This window comes from Diaporthe batatas, assembly GCF_019321695.1.
Source record: "Diaporthe batatas strain CRI 302-4 chromosome Unknown Contig00003, whole genome shotgun sequence".
NCBI classification, from domain to species: Eukaryota; Fungi; Ascomycota; class Sordariomycetes; order Diaporthales; family Diaporthaceae; genus Diaporthe; species Diaporthe batatas.
The window spans coordinates 5,496,516-5,514,456 of NW_025408550.1; the positions used below are offsets into that span (position 1 = coordinate 5,496,516).

Sequence of the window (17,941 nt, forward strand, 5' to 3'; positions counted from 1 at the left end):
CTTCGTGTTACAGTTGCACTCGATGTCTGCACCAAAATTTAGTCACAGGTCCTGGTGACTGACACAAGTAGCTGATCTAGAGCGACGCCGCGAACTCTGGGAGAAGTAGCTAGCTACCTAGGTAGCTACTTAAGTACCAGGGATCCTGAATTGTAGTATAGACTTCGACAACTTGCGTCCTCGTCCGGGGCAATCGCTTGGCTGCCAGAACGTCTTGTCAGTGGAAACCAGGTGCCTTATTGCGAAGCTTTCGAGTCTACATTAACCTGCTGACAGCTAATATCCCACTGAGAAGAATGGTTCCGAGCCGGTGCATAAGATGTCAAAGACACAAGTGTGCAAGTTCAGGTGTTCTCAATTATAACAAACCAATGCTAGACTCCAAGTCATCATCACGGCCCCGTCCAACATTCGGGTTGCTTGTCCACCGCGGGAAGAAAAGGAATTTCACTTTTCCTTCTTTTCTAAACGTCACCCGCTCAACAAAAAGACGCCTCTCTCTGACTGCGTGTCACCATCTCGTTCGTCCACCGCCGTCAGCCCATCTCTAGCCATCTGCAGTGCTAGATTTGTCTCCGTTCATATAATCTCTTGTATCTGATTGGCACCAGCGTCCTGCGTCATTGGCAGTGTCAATTTCGGGTTAAACTATGCAACCGAAGCAATGACCAGTGCGGCCACGCCCTCTTCCTCTGCGCGCACTGTGATCTTGGTTGTGACGCCCGACTTGGCCGAGTAGGCCATCCTGATGTTGGAGACGACCTTTCCTCCGTTGACTGACTTGCCGAGGAGCTTGAGCGTGTGAGTGGTTTGGTTGACAGGCACGTCAGTGCCCTCGAGCGGCTGGAGCGACAACGTCTTTGCCAATTGCTCAGTTGCCTCTGTATCGGGGGTCAGTAACTTGTTCGGCACAGAATTGGAGGGATTGAAAGGCAGTAAAGAGGCGAAAGTGTGGAAAGGGGTGAAAACAACGTACCCGCTATACTCTTCATGCCGCTCAGCTGCAGCGTTTCTTCGGCCTCCTCACCGGCAGCACCGACTTGCTCCCACAAGTGCGCGAAGTTGCTCGCGTACGTCGGAATGACATAGTCGCTACCAGCCAGGTCGAACTCGGCCACCTCGTATTCGTCATCATATCCGCTCTCCTCAGGCTCATTTGTTGAGGGGTCGATTTCCTTGCTGGTGAATTTGAGGGTATTGGTGAAAGAAACGACAGGCAGGGAGTCCTCGCCGGCAGCCTTCTTGAACGCCACGTAGACTTTACCAGGCTCGTTCTGAGTGAGCTTCTCCGCCTCGATGATGAAAACTTCCTCGAGTTCTTCCTCGTCTGAAGGACCGGCGAGCACAGACACGTTCTCGAGGACAACGGAGTCGAGGGTGTTGGTGATGTCGTACTGAAGCACAATGTGCTCCTTGAATATGTGCTTGACGACCTTGACGACGTACTCCGTCTCGGCCTCTGTCAGCTCGACCACAGATGATGACTTGAGAACGCTGCCGAACTCCTTCATCTCTGGGATATTCATCAACTCCTGGGCGTACTGTTGAGCTGCCGCAGTAGCAGAAGCAGCAGCTTCGGCTCCGGTTGGTGCAGCCTTGGCTGCCGTAACCTTCGGTGGCTTGAGGGATGGAGTTGAAGCTGTGAGCTTCTTCGTCCTGTCCTCGGCATCCGCTTGCTCCCGGGTAACCACGGGGATCTTGGAGATGTCGAAAGCTGACTCGAAAGTGGACTTGTCGTCCGATGTGACATACATGACAAGCTGGTGTTCGAAATAAGAAAGGGAGAACATGCTGTCGTTCTTCACGAATTTCGCCGCCATCTCGTCCTCTTCGCTCATCAGCCTAAGGTTCAGGGCGGCACGGTCTCTGACCTCATCATCAACATCATCCAAGCAACGAGTGAGTAGAACCTGCACACTCCTCTTCACCTCAGGATCCTTCTGCCCCACGCCGAACTTGGCCAAGGCAGTCACAGCGGCAGCGCGCACGATTGCGTTCTCCAGGACGACACGATTGTAGATGTATCGGATGTACTTGGTCGGCTGTGACGTCTTTGGGCCCTCCACACCCAGGAGATGCAATATCCGCACGGCGAGCTTCGTGAACTCGCAATCCTCGATGAACTCGCACAAGTGGGCGAGGGCATCCTCTTTCGAGTCCGGAACGAATTTGATCAAGTCGAACATACTCTCGACCACAGCGCGCTTGAACTCGTAGCCGCCCTCGTCCCGTAGAATACCGCTCAGGAATTGCAGCATACCGGCCTGTTTGCTGGGGAACTTCAGGCACAGTGTCCGGATAGCTTCGACAATGGTAATCTTGAACTCGTCCGTGATCTCAGACATGAAACCCGATATTTGCTTCATCAAGCGGTCGACGCTGGCTTCGTTCCCGGTCTTGAGAAGGGTCGTGATCGCAAAGGTAGCAATGGAGCGGTTACTATTCGAAATCAGGAGCTCGATGTCTGGGTTGCAGACGTGGACAGCCTCGGGCTTGAAAGACGCGAAGTTGTGGAGGATCCTCAGGGCGGCGAACTTGGTGACTGCTCGGGGAGATGTAAGGAACAGCTGCAGGACATGGACGGCCTGTGCAACCTCGGCGTCGGTGACGTCGCGCAGGTCGCAGATGGCCTTTGCCGCCTCGAAGTTGACCATCTCGCTCTTATGCCTCAGCCAGCCGTCCAGGAGCTGCATCATAGGTCTCCTGAGACCAGGATCCTCTTCGGCAAGTTGCGCCGCCAGACGGACCAGCATGACAATGGCAGCAGGGCTCTTGACGGCACCAGCCGCGCCGAACTGCTGGACCATCTTGACCAAGGCCATCCTATCGTGCATGCGCATCTGGTACAACAGACCAATGGCGTGGTATTGCGTCATCGTGGAGTTGTTCACTGGGAGCTGGCCGGATGAGGATGAAAAGCCGAGGGAGAAGCCGCCCGAGGACTTGGTGCTGGCGGCAGCCTCTTGGGTCTCGCTCTGCCACCTACGCACGACGTCCTTCGCGATGGGGAGCAGGTGGTACGACGACACCAGGGCGGCAGAGGATACGGACGGGTTCTTGTCGACAATGGCAGTCTTCATGACGCGCTCAATGGATTGGACAGTTGTGGCCTGGTCAGAGGTCGGTCAGTAAGGGGGCGGGAGGCAGGCACAGAGGCGAGGAGACTCGGGGCGGGCGCCATACATCAATAATTCGGCACAGGGCGCGGATGGCATTTGGGCGGAAGATTATGTCGGTGCTCCCGCCGGTATCCTTCATAATAGTGCTGGTGACCATGATGATGTCCTCGGCGGAGTGGGCCAGCTCCTTGATGACAAGGTGAACCATCTGTCGCAAGCTGGCATCTTTGTTCTGGAACAGCTTCGAGATGCCAAAGAAGAGGGTGGTGGCTTCGTTGGTTGGGAACTTCTCGCCGGTGTAGAGGAGAAGGGCGATCTTGGTCAGGAGGATGCGACATCTTCGAGGCTGTATGGGCGAGCTGTTGAACAGTCGCGCTGCGAAGTGGCAGGTTAGCATGTGAGCTCCTCTGGTAAGGGGCGGCGATGTGGATCGAGTCGAGCAGGCTGACCTTCCTGGAACACCTGGGTCCGATCGACCTTTACCAGGCCGGTGTCGGCATCTTCATCCTTTTTGCCGTAGTTCATGCTGGGCAATTGGGCAAGCAGTTACGGCGTGGAGGTGAAGATGGGAACTGCGTCTGGGCTTAGGGCGGCGGCATGGACATGGACAGCGAAGCCAGATGGACAGGGCGGCCAAGCAGTCCCGGCCAGCCAGCCTGCTCGCACAGGCCACCTTGTTAGCCGGAGCGAGCTATCTTCCGGGTTAGGGCCCCAGGGTCTAACCCCGAGACTCGGGTTTCCCAGGCTTGGGTTTCCCAGGCTTGGGTTTCCCAGGACAGAGCCAACTGCATAACAATCGCTCTTGGAGCATGTAATGTGTGTAAGGCTCTCATATTCTTCGAGAAGCCAGTACATAAAAGACATGCCTGCACAGCCTCTTTTCCACCTTCCCCGCAATGTCACGATAGAACCATCCTGCAGAGACGAATGCCGGCTGAACCATGGCCAGTGAAAACACAGGCGGGGGATTAATCCAAAAATTATGTTACCTTCGAAACAAAGGTCCCCCGAATTCCTCACCAACTTTCCAAATGTTCCCGTTCAGGTTGCTGTTTACTGACCGCACATATGGATGAGATGATCTACGGGTGCTGTGTGATCGAAGTAACTGTAAAACTCTCCTCGACGGCTACAAGGAGCCTGCCTACCTACCTAGGTACTTAAGTAGGTGCCTTGTTCGGGCTGCTGTTCTTGAATTCCCAACGGCCTGGGCAGCGTCTTCAGCGCTCCAAGCGGACATCCTGGTGCTAACGGCTATGCGTCAGGGAGTGATTTTCTGGCGGTCTGGCAGAACATAGCGTCTGTCTTTTATGGGCTTAATTCAGGTGAGGTGCGTGTTGTCGGAGCGGGAAAGACTCTGTTGAATGGAAGAATCGGGGGAGCAGCATTGAATGCCGTTCAAGTATGCCAATGTTGAATTGATGGGGGCTATCCTTCATTGCAGCGGCCCAGTGGGTGTATGTAGGTCAGCTTTCGTGGCCATTGACATACCACTGGGGGAGCATCATCACATCTACGGTCGACGGTGTTCCACAATGACCTCACTCCATGACCACCCAGGGGATCAAGTTGCAAGATGTGCTTACGTGGGGGTGCAGTTGCCAACAGAGTCCGCACAATAAAGATGGCAAAGCGCCAACGGAAATAGTTCGATGCGTTGTAATTATACTAGGGTGTTTTCCAGCCTACGGCCCAAGAGTGAACCTGGACGGATGTTCAAGATCAAAAGTATGCATATAAGCTTTGCGATTGCAGGCCAGTTCAGACGCACACCACAGTACCGGTTGGCAATGGCATCAATGTCGCCTGAGTAATGCGTTCCGCATTTTGTGTGTGGGGAATGTAGAGGGGTCGGCGGCTCGCCCCGATCCGCGACCCACGAGAAGGCATTCAGGCGGAATGCCAACGCGACAGCCTTCTGCAGAGCGAGAGCCCACGTTGGTCTCTCAATTGGTCAATGCAAGGGCCTCCCTTTTCCAGTTTCGCCAACTCTCTTAGACAGCACACATTTCTACTCTTTTTTTTCCCCTTGCAGATTACCGGGCCATAAATCTAGGCGCGGATTGAATGGGTCTCATGAGGCCGAGATGACAGTTCTGGGCTGCGACAGTAGATGCGAATCAACTTGTGCCAGGGCCGGCCGATAATTAGCAAGATTCTTCATCACCTGCATTACGGTAGTAACACAGCCACATGCAGAGAACTCAAAATGCCATTGTGGAGACCCTGTGGCTCAATTACCCCCGTGTAATGACTGTATAGGATGCTACTACAAAGGGGCTGGCTCTTCGTCTTGTATCTTTCAGGGGAGGTTACCCCACAGAGAATTATCCCGTCAGCCAGATACTGTGGCTGCGTAGCGGACACCCGAGCAGAGTTCATTATGTGAAGCACGAAATGAAAGAGTGGGTTCAAGTGTTCCAAGACTGTGCTGAGCGCTGCTTTGCGCTGTTGACGGTGGCCTGAATTGCCCGGCGCAATGCCGTCGTTTCTAAAGCTTTTCATCCAACTACGTACTGCGGAAGGAGTTTGCATCGTGTTGTACAAAGATGACCGAGCCACGTGTAAATACAATTACAATCTTCCACATTACATATTAATATCCAAGCATCCAAATATCCGAAGCCAGCCCCAGTGACACCCAGCCGTTGCTCTCCTTTTCGGTCCCTTAGAAGAGAGCGACAAGGAGGGCAGCTAGGGCTCCCATGCCGGGTAGGGTGATGGCACCCGCGGCGGAAGCAGCAGCGCTGCTCTCGCTGGCGCTGCTCTCGGTGCTGGTGCTGCTGCCGCTGCTGGTGCGAGTGCTGCTGCTGCGGGAGGTGGACGAGGTCTCCTCATCGCTCGAGGTCGACGTGGAGACAGAAGTCAGGGTCGACTCGGACGTAATGGTCGACTCCGAGGCTGAGCCGGTGGCCGAGCCAGACCCAGTGACGGAGCCCGAACCAGTCTCAGAAGCCGAGCCAGAGGGCGCCGAGGTCTCGGTTGCGGAAGCGCTGGTCTGGGTGATGCCCAGGTTCGAGTTGAACTGGCTCGCCAGGGAGGCCTGAGCAGCGACGGCGGAAGACTGCAGAGAGGCGAAGATGGAGTTCCTCTCCTCACCGGTCGCAGTCACAGCAGTCTGCAGAGAGTAGAGCGCGGACTGGACGCTGGCCTGAGCAGCGGCGTAGGAGGCTGTGGGTTTGGTGAGCTATTGGTTCCGCGGGGATTTGGAGCGGTGCTGGGGCCGTGGACAGATCGGGAAAGGACAAAACTCACCAGCGCTGGATGCTGCTGCGGCGCCGTCTTGCTATATGAATGTCAGCCATGGCCGAGTATGAAAAGGGAAACAGTCCGTGCGAGGCGCTCGTCGGGCCCCCTCCCGTCTCTCTCAGCTTTGCACCCGATTCCATGCCGGGCACCACATCCATCCGAGCCCCCAATTGCTCGCGCACCTGCTATTCATGCTCCAAGAGCTTTGTCCCATGCCCAGAGTCGCGGAGTGAGAGTAGAAATGTTGAGACTTACGGCGACGACAACACCGGCCAGAGAGGCGACGAGGAAGGCAGTCAGCTGCATTTTGACAGTGTGTTTCGAAACGATTGGACTTTGCAGAGTACTGTGACGAAAATGATGTCGAAATGATCAATTGAGAGGCGCGAGGGGGAGAAGAGGAGAACCGCGAGGAAGTGCAAGTCATGGCTGTGCACAATGAAGACTTTATTATAAGTCTCTGGGAGGCGCAGGGGCACGCTTAAACGGCATCTAACTAGTTAGCTAGGGTCGGAGCCATGATGCGACGCACCATGCAGAAAGTAATTGCACCGGCACCTGATAGGACAACGCGCCATACGCGTCATTAGCGCTATATATTGCATATACGGACAGGTCGTATCCAGGGGAACCGTGGGCTCACGTTGCCCATGATCATCACTCTGGTTGCCGCCAGCCAGTTGCCCGTCGCTGGCCCGGGTGCTCATCAGGGGGGCGCCTGGACAGGCAGACAGCCGACCAAGTACTCCGTGCCCAGGATAATATGCAACGTTTTCGAGAGGCAGCCTCAACGCCCAGGGGGCTACCGGGCATCATGAGAATTGTGTCAAGATTTCCCGAGTGTTTGCTGTAATACTGCCAAGGGTATTGCCAAGAGTGGGTACCTAGGAGCTTGGTGAGCTGGGGACGACCGGCCATCCTTTGCTGCACTCGGCCGACAGAGTGGGCCAATTTCCTCGTCATCGTGGAGAAGCCAACCAAAGTCGACGGCCCCGGGCATCGCGTGACAACAGGGAAAGCCATGACCTTGGAATACGAATCTGACCCTCAGACGAGTGGATTCTCCCGCTGGTGCTCGCAAGAAGGGGGGATGGGGAGGCACCACTGGCAGACGGTTCAATGTTGATCGGTGGAAATCTGCCCAGAAGTGAATTGGGTTTGTTCATGCTTTGCCGCCCGTGCAGACCGTGGCCGCCGCCAACAAGCCGGATGGGGAAAAGCCCAGCAACCCCACGTTTTCATAGCTGAAACCTGGGTGTGTGTGACAAGGTAGTAGTGGTACTACACGAGAGAGACATATTTTGACTTGTCTTGAAAAGCTGCCCTGCCGCTGGCCCAGCTGAAGCCAATCTGTGAGCTGGACAGTCATCAACCCCTTCCAGTCCCGCTGCGAGAACCCGAGCGGCAGGGCCTGGCCTCAGATCTACCACCCTTCAAGGGGAGAAACACATTCAAGCTTGCTTCTTGTATGCCAAGTTCGTTTCAATCCCTGAGCAGGAGATTAGAATGTTTCAATCCTGTAGAAGAGCCTTTGTTAGTCGGTCTGGGACGAGAACCGGGGCCGTGCGACAGGTGCTGGAGGTCCTGCTTGACTCTGCCCTCCCGAAATCCAGGGTGCTGGTGTTTTCAATACATGGTCTCCTTTTTTCGGCAGGCAATCAAGTCGATGGATTCACACGTGAGGCTGGTCAGGGCTGCTGTGTGTTGATCCCCACCCCATGTACTCCGTAATGCCCATGGGCACTTGGTGTCCATTGTCTGTCCTTCAGACTTTTCAGGGTTCAACCCTAGCAAAGGACTCTGAACGGCCCGGCTCGACTTTATACGTCATCGTGAAGCACCAGCTCCCTTTCCTTGGCGCCACTTGCCGGTGAGCCAATGACGATGTAAGTCATCATGAGCAATTCCGTCACAAAGATGCCAGAAAGAGGTCTATGGTCCATTGCTTGATTTTTGACTATCGATAAAGAACCCTCATCTCTTACCCATCCCTCCAGCATTAGCAGGAAACTGAAGCTTGATCAACTCGTTTGTCTCTTCGCTGCAAACGTACGTAGCAGATACGTGGACACCATACTATCGAACTTTCCCACGCCCTAGTCATGTCACAGCGCAGGGGCATTGTCGATTCCATCCAGGCCAAGGCCAGTGAGGTCGGGTAAGAAACCGATTCACGCGTCTTGTAGACCCAATCTGACGAGGACGCCGCAGGAGGGAGGACTTCGGCAAGGCGAAGACCCTTGTGAACGATGCTGCGCGGAGTGGCTCTTACATGTACGTCGTTTCTCCTTCTGACCGCTTGACAAATCGCTAACCTGGCTATAGCTACCCCATCAAGGTATATATGCTGCTACATCATCTTTGGCATCAAAGACAAGTGGCATCTGACGTTTGCACAGGGTATCGCCTACTTCATTAGCCACCGAGCACTTTGGAAACCATTCTTGAGCAAGCTAGGGCCCACTATTACACTCAGCGCCGGGGTCTTGGCCAGCATGTTTTTCTTCACTTACCTACCCCAGCTGGCGGTAATGATCTTTGTGGAAGGTCCTCTCGCGGTATTCTCGACCGTTCTCCTGGTTCTCAACGAGAGCTCAACACTCGTGTCGACTATCTCCAAGACCTGGGTCCTCCAAGATGCCCTCCTCGACACATTTGACGGCACTCTCGTCGCCAGGAATTCCACAGACCTGGTAAAAGGTGGCAGAGAAATCAAAGCAGGTCATGATCCCATATCAAAACTGGGGAAAATCATCAAGAGTCCTTTTGAACGCTTCACACCGAGCGCCTTGATCAGATACGTCATGTACCTACCGCTGAACTTCATACCCGTGGTTGGAACCTTGATCTTCATCACCCTGCAGGGTCGCACCCGCGGAAAGTCTGTTCATGATCGGTACTTCCAGCTGAAAGGCTGGAGCTCAAGACAGAAAGCGGATTGGCTTCAGGAGCATGTAGGCCCTTACACCGCGTACGTCTCCCCTGATTAAGCCTTTTCAATGCACCAATATACCGTCATGTCTTCGGCTGACTCCATGTGTATCGTTAGCTTCGGTACCGTTGCTACCCTCCTGGAGATGGTACCGTTTGCGGGTATCTTCTTCTCATTCACCAATGCTGTTGGAGCTGCGCTTTGGGCCGCAGATATAGAATCGAAGAGTACGTCCATGACACGCACGACAGCGCCAGGGCTTCGGGAGGCAGCTCGGGAAGCCGAGTAAATGATCAGATTTCAGGTCGTCTCCCCCATCTCTTTGTCAGACAGACTTGGAACAATGGACGGTTTCACGCCATGACCGAGGCAGAATATGTGGGAGGTTCAAAAGAACCGATGACACGACGGTTTCGCAATACGGGTAATCGTTGTCGTTCCTATCGAACGTACCAAAGTTGCCGGCAAGTAAAGAACATTGCCAGGATAATCCCTATATCGCAATACACCTATCAATTACTTCTTCTGTGGTTTCGCTTCTATTCCGTATACATCCGAGGACATACATGGCGCCTTCATATGGTAGTAAGCGCTCAAGACCCAGCGCTTGAAAGGACGCGATGTCGATAACGATAGTTATAATACGATAGGTGCTTGTGGCCTCAGCCTTGCGACGCACAGACAAGGCTAAGGGGCACCGTCTTGACGACGCCGTTGGTCGTGCAAGTAGCCCACGGCTCGGACCTAAAAGTATTCCATTCTATGAACTAAATCAGGCATGGTCACGACAGTAGACCCAAAGAAAGTTGTAAGCCCTCTAATACTGTGCTCTAATCTGAAATCCTCCGACTTTGCAGTCTTCCCTCCATCTTAGTCCTTCAAAGATACTTGCCAGCCTCAAGCTTAGAAAAGATTGTGCGTTCAGAAATTCAGCTTCATAGATCATCACCAACCAGAGTAGTCTCCCACGAGTGACCCTAAGATTGATTGTGCCACCAAAGACATCATTACTAATTTGGAGAGAGGAGGGGTAAAGTCTCAATGGTAAGCAGCGAAGCTCAAATATCAAGGGCGGTCGAGGCAGCGGGTGGCACCACAGAAACAGTTCCAGAAATGACTCCAGCGAAATCCGTGTCTGTGGAGGTCGTCACCAAGGTAACATGGGCTGTGTTTGTCACAAGGGTTGCCTCCGTCGTGACGCAAGTTGTGTTGGCTGTGATGGGCTTCCAGGTGACAGATGCGGCTGCAGGGCGCGGGCGGTGGGATGAGGAAACTGGTATGTCTTTAGCGACGGTAGGGCCAGCAACACCACAGCAAGGAGATTGATGCGTGACGGCACAACAATCAAGGTAGATACGGAATGAATGTCTGTGGTTTAGCAGATTTTGTGGAACATACCTGAGGCGGCTGTCTCCCCAGTCGATGTAGAGTTGGCCAATGGGAAGGGGGGTGTTTTGGTCGTCGTTGAGGGTGGCCCAGCTGATATGATAGTCGCCACGTGTGACGACGTCGTTTCCCAGAGGGAGGTGCTGGAGTTGGTAAGAGGGTATGGTGGCGAGACACTTGTCGTCGAGGCAGGAGCTGTCTCGTTCAGGAGCGTGGATGTGGACGTGGACAGTGTGACTTCCGGAAGTGGCAATGTTGCGTTGCTAGACGCAGCACTCAGAGTGGAATGCCGGCCAGAGCCGGTCACGAGAGTTTCCCAGGTCAATGGCGCAGAGGTAGAATTGGTGAAAGGAAATGGTGCCGAGGTTGGCCTCGGCCTCAGTACGCTTCTGGTTCGTGAAGTTGACTTGCTCGTCGTTGTGACGAGTGAAGTATTGATTGTTTCGGACACCAAGGACGTCATGTGTGCACTCGACCCCACGATGAGTGTGGTCGTGTTCAGGGATATGGTGTAGTTTGAGACTGCAGAACCTGTCGTATTGGGCGTGAAGATGGAAAGAGGGAATGTGCTCAGGATTGATAGAGGGGGCGTCGAGGTGGCATGGCTTGAATTGGTCAGTGTGTCTGTGCTTGCATTCACTGAAGATGAGACAAGCGTCTCTGTGGACTCCGGCAAAGATATGGAAGGAAAGCTCGTCTCAATCGTCAAGTTGGTCGGATTTCCCGAGTGAGTTGGACTCGGCGTCAAAGGCCGAGGTGTCACCGCTGCCGAAGAGGAATTGGTGGTGGAAGCCGTACCGGAAGATGCCAACACTACAGAGGAGTTCTTTGAGAAAGAGTTCCTCAGTGTGAAGCTTGGTATATGGTTCGAACTGTTTAGAGCATCTGCGCTGGTCAGTGTATCTCCAGGATCTACCGAGGAGCTATTCAACGGCCAACTTGTGGAGGTAGGCATCGGGGCCGACAGCGAGATCGAGGTCGGACTCAAAGTCGAGGCTGAGGTCGATGTTGAGACAATGAATGTGGTAGAGGTGCTTGAGGTCCTATAGCAATGTAGAGTCAGCAATGAAAGCAATCAAGGAATGGCTTCATGCCAACACAGCAAAGAGTAGGCCACAAGCTAGCCGCAGCATATTTTGAAACCTGTAGCTACTAAAACCTCTTCGATGTAGGCTGAGGACGGGGTATTATTGTTATCAAAGGAATCAAAATCGTTCCCAGTGCTTACGGAATAGTCGTTACCGACCACGGTCCCTTCGTGTGCCAGGGTCTGTTGCCGTGGTGGCTATCGTGCGGATGTCCCCAGTGCGGGCGTCCACCACCGTGGCCGTTGCCGTGGCCGTGGCCGTGCCCGTTGCCGTGACCGTGGCCGTGGCCGTTGCCGTGGCCGTGGCCGTGGCCGTGGCCGTGTCCATGCCCCGGCCAGTGGTTATCGTCCCTGGATTTATAGGGAGACTTGGACTGTTCGTGGTAGCCATCGTTACCACTGCTAGACCGAAAGACACTGTTACCATATCCTGAGTTACTTACAGTCACAGAAGTTTGACTTTCTCCGTAGTCCTCTGAGTGAGTATGAACGGGCGAGGGCGAAGGGCCCCCAGCGTAGCCCCCAGCTGAGGAAGACGTGCTGGACGACTCGGCAGTTTGATAATGATTACGATAGCTCGGACTTTCGGCTTTTTCAGGATGGCGGTAAAATTCACTGCCATCTCTTTCATTTATAGACATATCACGAAGTGACGTTGGGAGAGCTTTAGGCGGCTGGCTATCTGTTTTGAGTACAATGAGTATATATTCCACCACAATGCAGGTGCGGAACGTACTGTGCTGAGTGCTTTCAACCTGAGATGAAGCTACCGCCAATGTTGTCAAAATTTCCAGGGGAACCGCTCTGGCCACAAAGTCCCTCTGGCGAGGCAATGCCTCCATGCTCTCTTGTTCGACATGCTGGCCTAAAGCGGACCACATGAGGGTGAGTATCGAAACGGTTCTGGCACGCATTGCTGTCTCTGAACAACTCGTCGATGGGCAATAGACGAACAGAATAGAACCATAAGTCGGTGCGATGAGAATTTCAGGTTCAAGGATAGATGTATTTGTTAGAACTGTGTCGCTTTGGCCGATATGCGTATGCCTTTCAACGGGAATCAGTCCAGTCCCGCGTTACTCAACGGAATCACGGACGATGGCTGGCTGAAAGACTCGTGAGATTGTGGTGCAAAGAGGGAACCACTTGATCGACGATGGCTGAGGAAACATGCTCGGACCCTCGAGTTACTACTCACACCTGGATACTTAACGGTCATCAGACGGGAACAACCATCCCCTCCCCAAACGGGCAACTCTGTGAGTATGACGCGATACACAGCCGTCAGGGATATTCTATGCTCGACCTCAAGGCGTCGCCAACATGTTCAGGGCAAATACATAACCTTTACAGTGTTAGACAAGGCGCCCGAGACCGGTGCCCACGGCAATAACGAACTTCAAACACACTTCCCCATTGGCTACTTTTTGCCGGTGAAGTCCCCAGGGCTCGGTTCAGTTCGCCAAACTTGTAGGCCACGGTAGCTCAAGATCGTGCCCAAGAGCTATTACGACTTTTGTTGAGCGCACACTGCATCATCTGGTGCGAGACGGAACGGGAAGGACTATTCCGGGCCTTGTATTTGAAGTCAAACTCGACGGCACTTCTCCTAAGCATCATCGGATTGTGGAAAGATGTTACCTCGTACAAAGGCTGTGGAGCATTGTAAAACGTCGCCATGCCGATGTCTCAAACACAGAATAGCATATTTGACAGTATAGCGCTCCTTGCACATCGTCTAGGCTCCGAAGTCCGACATTGCCAAGGCAGATACAAATATATAAGAGCAGTCAGGCATGAATCATGGCCTTCAGCCGTTAAATATTGCTCCCCAGTTTAGGACTGTGACGCAATAGAAGTCACATCATAGAGCGAGCCAAACAAAAGGATGTTGGGAGTCTCTGGAATGTGCCGTGCGATGTTCCTGCAGGATCTCTGTGATACAGAACGGATGCTACTTTTCCTGTACAATGTGACGCTTGTGGATAGACACGGTATCATTTCGAGGTAGGCGCTATCTCTTGGGTTGTTCCTTGTGCTCGTGGGTGGAACTGTTCCCATCAGCCGTCGATACCAACTCGACCAGATACGTATAGTACTTCGGGACGGCAAGTGGAAGGGGTCCGGGAGGGAATCAGCACCAAAGTGTAGGCTGAATTGACGCTGCAGCCAGAAATTTTGACCCCGACACAGAGGCCACCCGCAAGAAAATAGACGGATGAGGCACAACATATTCAGAAGCCCACAATTTCTCGACTTAGAGAAGAAGTAATTCTTGAGCGCTTACTACCATATGAAGGCGCCATGTATGTCCTCGGACGTATACGGAATAGAAGCGAAACCACATAATTACTTGCTTGGAATACCTTGCCGTGAAGAGCTATCCAGTAACACGTAACCCTTCTCACAAGTTATGAGAAAGCCAATTAGAAGGACAAAAGGACGGAACCGGCTACATGTCCAATACCAATAACTCCCAATGATATGCAGTATGTGGCGTGCAAGGCTCGCTTTCCAGTACCGAGCCCGGATATAAAGCCTTTTAATTCACAAACTTGCGTGCACGACCCAGGGACGCGACAGCCGAGTAACTTTTGTTTCCTTCCACACCCGTGAGCACTGGGAACTCTCAAGTGCTTTGCTCCACTTGCCTGCGTGCAAAGGAGAGAGATGAAGCCCTGATAGCTTCGAATGCCATGCGTTCGCGCAAATACTGATGCGAGGAAGAAGAAGAAACATGGAATATACATGAATGGTATCCGCCGCAAATCGCGTTACGATTTATGCCCTCGCTCGCTCGCTCGCTCAGATGTGAGGCTATGTTCTGACCTGAAGTCTTAAAACACTTGGCTTTCTGCTGTCTTCAGACTGCTGCGTGCATGTGCCCAAAATAACTGTTGTTCATTATGTCTCGTCCTCCTCCCTGATGGGTGCAGGCGTGCTCCTTCTCTCGTCTCTTCTCTTCGGTCTCCGTTGTCGTGAACTAGAAATATTACTTGCCGAGTCATCGGGGCGCAGCTCCCAGTCCGCGTCGATACCCCAGTCGTCCGTCGACTCGGACGCGAGGCTCTCCTCATCTGCCCACTGTGGCCGGTCCATACCTGGCACAGACCCACCACTCTGGGGGAGGACTTGAATCCCACCGTTGACATCCGACGCTAGGCCGTAGCCACGGCGCTGTTGCAAGCTCATGGATAGACCTGCGCCGCGCTGACGGAGGGCTGTACGGACGAGCTCGGCGCGCTGGTGCAAGGTCTCGAAGGCGTCCTCTAGGGCTTCCATGCCCACGTATATCTCTCGCTCAAGTTCGGCAAGCACTGCGATCTCGGACTCTTCATCATTAGACACAGCTTGTCTATTCGGATACGCCGAACTCGCGCCAGATACGAAAGAGGCAGGCGTGGTGCCTCTGGAGAAAGGGGTGGTATTCCTCGTGCCGATGCCCAACGCCGGCGTGAATCGGGCAATATTATTAGGGCTCATGGTTGCTCCCCGAGAAGGAGGGCCGCGCTGAGGGAAGAAGTTTGGCGTCGCTCCCCGAGACGGCCCCGCAGTCGGTGTCGCGGCATCGTCGTCGTCAGCATCTGCACCCGACCAAAGGAAGCCGTCAAAACGTCCCGATATGAGTATCTCCCATTCGGGGGGGTTGATGTCGCATATCGTGCTGAGTAGGTCATGCATCTGCGGGTGCTTGACGAGGTAGCACACCGTTTCGGCATCGCGAGGGGCCTGTGGCAGCCTGTAGAGTCGCTGCAAAGCGAGGCCGGACTTGATCACGAGATCTGCGCGTGGCTTGCGCATGGGCGTTGGCGCGCGGAGCGCAGGCTGAAGCTCTCGCGCCCCTGTGAGAAGGGCGTTGAAGTACGGTCGGTCCTCTTGGTCCAGTGCCGTGAGGATGGCGAAAGTGAGGGTCTCGTCGTCGACATCCTGAGGCGGAGGTGCGGGTGCCTCGGCACAGTTCGTAAGCCACCTATCTACAGCGGCCTTGACCTTCTTGGATTGACGGAGGTAATGCTCTCTGAACTCCTCTGCAATGTCTGGGTCGATCTTGACTGGTGACGACGGTCGCGGGGGCTCGCTCGGTGCAGCCTCAGGTGCCTTGACCCCCAGAGTCCCTATATCAAACGGCGGCCAAGATGGTATCTCCACACGTCCACTGACCCTTTCTAGGACCTCTCCCCAACCAAGACCACGATGCTTCTCTCCGTCTTTCTCGCACATTATGCAGCTGCATCCTTCCTCTGGCAGATCCCTGTTGAAGACGTCCTCGAGCCGGTCAAGAAGCCTCCTTGCCACGGTTCGGTGACCAGTAGCCACAGCTATGGAGCCGCGGTTGGTTAAAACTTCTTGGTACTGATCTAGAAGGTTGAAGAACGGCGCAAATAGCGTCTCCGCACCGCGCAGGGGAGGGTTTGAAGGCCGAGTTCCATTCTGCCTGGGCAATACGGCCAGAAAGTTCTTGGGCACAACATTCGTGAGACCGCCGTTCTGCATGAGATAGTCGACCTTGGGGGCTTCTTGGATATTCAATGGCGGTGGGGGAGGAGGCGGAGGCGGAGGCGCGTCCTGTGCGTTGCTCAAGTCTGTGAAGTCCGTGGCGGGTGTGGGCACTTGTTGAGGACGTTCAAAGCGCATGTGATACGGTATGCCGTGCTTGTCGTCGTGGAACATGGGGGGCGGAGGGAACTGAGGGGTTGTGTTTGTTGGCGTCTTTGGCGAAGAGGACTCCTGAGCAGACTCCGGAGAATCGTCGATAACATCGATCGGATCGGGCCCGGGCGGCCTGAGCGTATTGCCGGAGACTGATCTCTTGGTTGTGACCGATGTAGCTGCCGATCGTGGGTCACGTTCGCTGTCCGCCGCGTTGTCTGTGTCGGCATAGGCAGCCTTAGATGCTGATGGCCTGACGAAGGTGGCCTGGCTGGAAGACTTGGACTTCCTAGAGAGCTTGGACGTCTCGTCTGTCTTGAAGGTTGACCTAGAGGCATGCGACGTCCTCGATCGTGGTCTATCCTCTGCCTCCTTCAGCCTGACAGAGGGCGTCGACCCCTTCTTCTCCTCGGACAGGTTGGTGTCTGGCGGGCTCGGAGGGCGGTCGGCCTTGCGTGACAGCTTCCTCTTGGAACCGAAGTCTGCCGACTTGGACCGCTTGATGTCCTCGGCTGTGCCAAGGTCCGTCGTCTCTGGTGTCAGGGGATCTGTGCCGGTGCCGGTGCCGGTGCCCCGACCGGCGGCGGAGCTGGTGGTGAGGTCATCCTTGCTGGCCACAGACTCCTTGCTGTGGGCTTTGCTGAAAGTGGGATACGGTATGTGGACCCTGTCCCTGCTACGGTTCAGCTCGGGCACAAGGTCAGTCATTGAGGAGTTCTCGTCGAGGGGCTCTTCGAGGCGGCTCTTGGATGAGGAAGCGTCCCTGAGTTTGTGTCGTCGAGCGGAGCCGGACTGGGACACATAGGAGCCTGTGGCGATGACAGGATTGGAGGATCTGTGGGACTTGTGGTGCCGTCTAGATTCCCTATCGCGGTCCTTGTCCCTTGTTCTATCCCTGTCGCCCTTGGTTCTCGAGGATCGCTTTTCCCTGGGCACGTCGTCGGCGTCGACGTCGCGATCTCTGGAAGACATGGTCCAGGTTTCACATTGGGAGTGGATGGCTGACTGGCAACCGCTGCGACGGGGTGGTGGCCGCGAGCCTCAGGCTCTAGGCGGGGCGTGGGTGTTGGGCGTTGGGCTCGTCTTGTGGTCGACCGCGACGCCGAAAGTCTCGTGGTAGCAGTGAGGGAGGGGGAACGGGAGAGCTGTAAACCTTGACGTCCCAGTGGTGCCGAGTCTTGTGCACGAGGCAAATGGCAGGAGGCGAGGGCTAGGCGGATGGCCGTCGGCGGCGGTTCCCTGCTGGCTACCGGTCTTTGTCGGGAGTGTGGAAGGCGGGCGACTCTTGTCGAGGTGAGGTGATCTCGGGGAGGAGAGGGAGTCAAGATGGCTTGGCTCCAGGGCTGTCGCCGATGTGCCTGTTGGTGGCAGGGAAGACAGGACAAGAGGAGACGAGGTGGAATCGCAGGCCAGTCGGGTGGGTGCTCGCAGTCCAAGGATGCCTGGGGCATGCTGGGGCTGAGCAGGGGTGGACTTCAGGTGGTGCTCTGCAGCATGGCCAGGGCAGGGTGGGGCGGG

The 17,941-nt window shown here is 54.7% G+C and overlaps 4 protein-coding genes across 4 annotated transcripts; all 4 read right to left on the bottom strand.

Moving 5' to 3' along the window:
• KVR01_002465 (coatomer subunit gamma) lies at window positions 1-3,723 on the bottom strand. Its single transcript, XM_044788923.1, has 4 exons — window positions 3,569-3,723; window positions 3,184-3,494; window positions 977-3,110; window positions 1-881 (listed from the first exon to the last, which is right to left on the bottom strand). Exons 1-4 carry the CDS (start codon window positions 3,642-3,644, stop codon window positions 649-651), a joined length of 2,754 nt encoding a protein of 917 aa, XP_044647480.1. The 5' UTR covers window positions 3,645-3,723; the 3' UTR covers window positions 1-648.
• A 1,611-nt stretch (window positions 3,724-5,334) lies between these two features.
• KVR01_003380 (uncharacterized protein) lies at window positions 5,335-7,531 on the bottom strand. Its single transcript, XM_044793982.1, has 3 exons — window positions 6,624-7,531; window positions 6,375-6,405; window positions 5,335-6,290 (listed from the first exon to the last, which is right to left on the bottom strand). The coding sequence occupies exons 1-3, from the start codon at window positions 6,672-6,674 to the stop codon at window positions 5,788-5,790; spliced, it is 585 nt and encodes a 194-aa protein (XP_044648395.1). The 5' UTR covers window positions 6,675-7,531; the 3' UTR covers window positions 5,335-5,787.
• Window positions 7,532-10,365: 2,834 nt separating this feature from the next.
• Window positions 10,366-12,687, bottom strand: KVR01_002514 (uncharacterized protein; the record flags this gene model as incomplete). The annotated part of the gene is made up of 5 exons (XM_044790038.1): window positions 10,366-10,573; window positions 10,699-10,885; window positions 10,994-11,096; window positions 11,138-11,720; window positions 11,915-12,687. The coding sequence occupies 5 exons, from the start codon at window positions 12,685-12,687 to the stop codon at window positions 10,366-10,368; spliced, it is 1,854 nt and encodes a 617-aa protein (XP_044647529.1).
• A 1,329-nt stretch (window positions 12,688-14,016) lies between these two features.
• On the bottom strand, window positions 14,017-17,938 carry KVR01_002630 (uncharacterized protein). Its single transcript, XM_044786403.1, has one exon. The coding sequence runs from the start codon at window positions 17,393-17,395 to the stop codon at window positions 14,678-14,680; it is 2,718 nt and encodes a 905-aa protein (XP_044647645.1). The 5' UTR covers window positions 17,396-17,938; the 3' UTR covers window positions 14,017-14,677.
• Window positions 17,939-17,941: the final 3 nt, after the last annotated feature.

Bases quoted from the DNA above. Each gene is read 5' to 3' on its own strand.
- KVR01_002630 (XM_044786403.1), bottom strand. From the start codon at position 17,395: ATGTCTTCCAGAGATCGCGACGTCGACGCCGACGACGTGCCCAGGGAA.
- KVR01_002465 (XM_044788923.1), bottom strand. From the start codon at position 3,644: ATGAACTACGGCAAAAAGGATGAAGATGCCGACACCGGCCTGGTAAAG. The intron at 3,111-3,183 runs GTATGGCGCCCG...ACCTCTGACCAG, and splicing joins CCCTGTGCCGAATTATTGAT to GCCACAACTGTCCAATCCAT. The intron at 882-976 runs GTACGTTGTTTT...CCCCCGATACAG, and splicing joins CGGCATGAAGAGTATAGCGG to AGGCAACTGAGCAATTGGCA.
- KVR01_003380 (XM_044793982.1), bottom strand. From the start codon at position 6,674: ATGCAGCTGACTGCCTTCCTCGTCGCCTCTCTGGCCGGTGTTGTCGTC. The intron at 6,406-6,623 runs GTAAGTCTCAAC...ACATTCATATAG, and splicing joins TGGCCGGTGTTGTCGTCGCC to CAAGACGGCGCCGCAGCAGC. The intron at 6,291-6,374 runs GTGAGTTTTGTC...CCAAACCCACAG, and splicing joins CGCAGCAGCATCCAGCGCTG to CCTCCTACGCCGCTGCTCAG.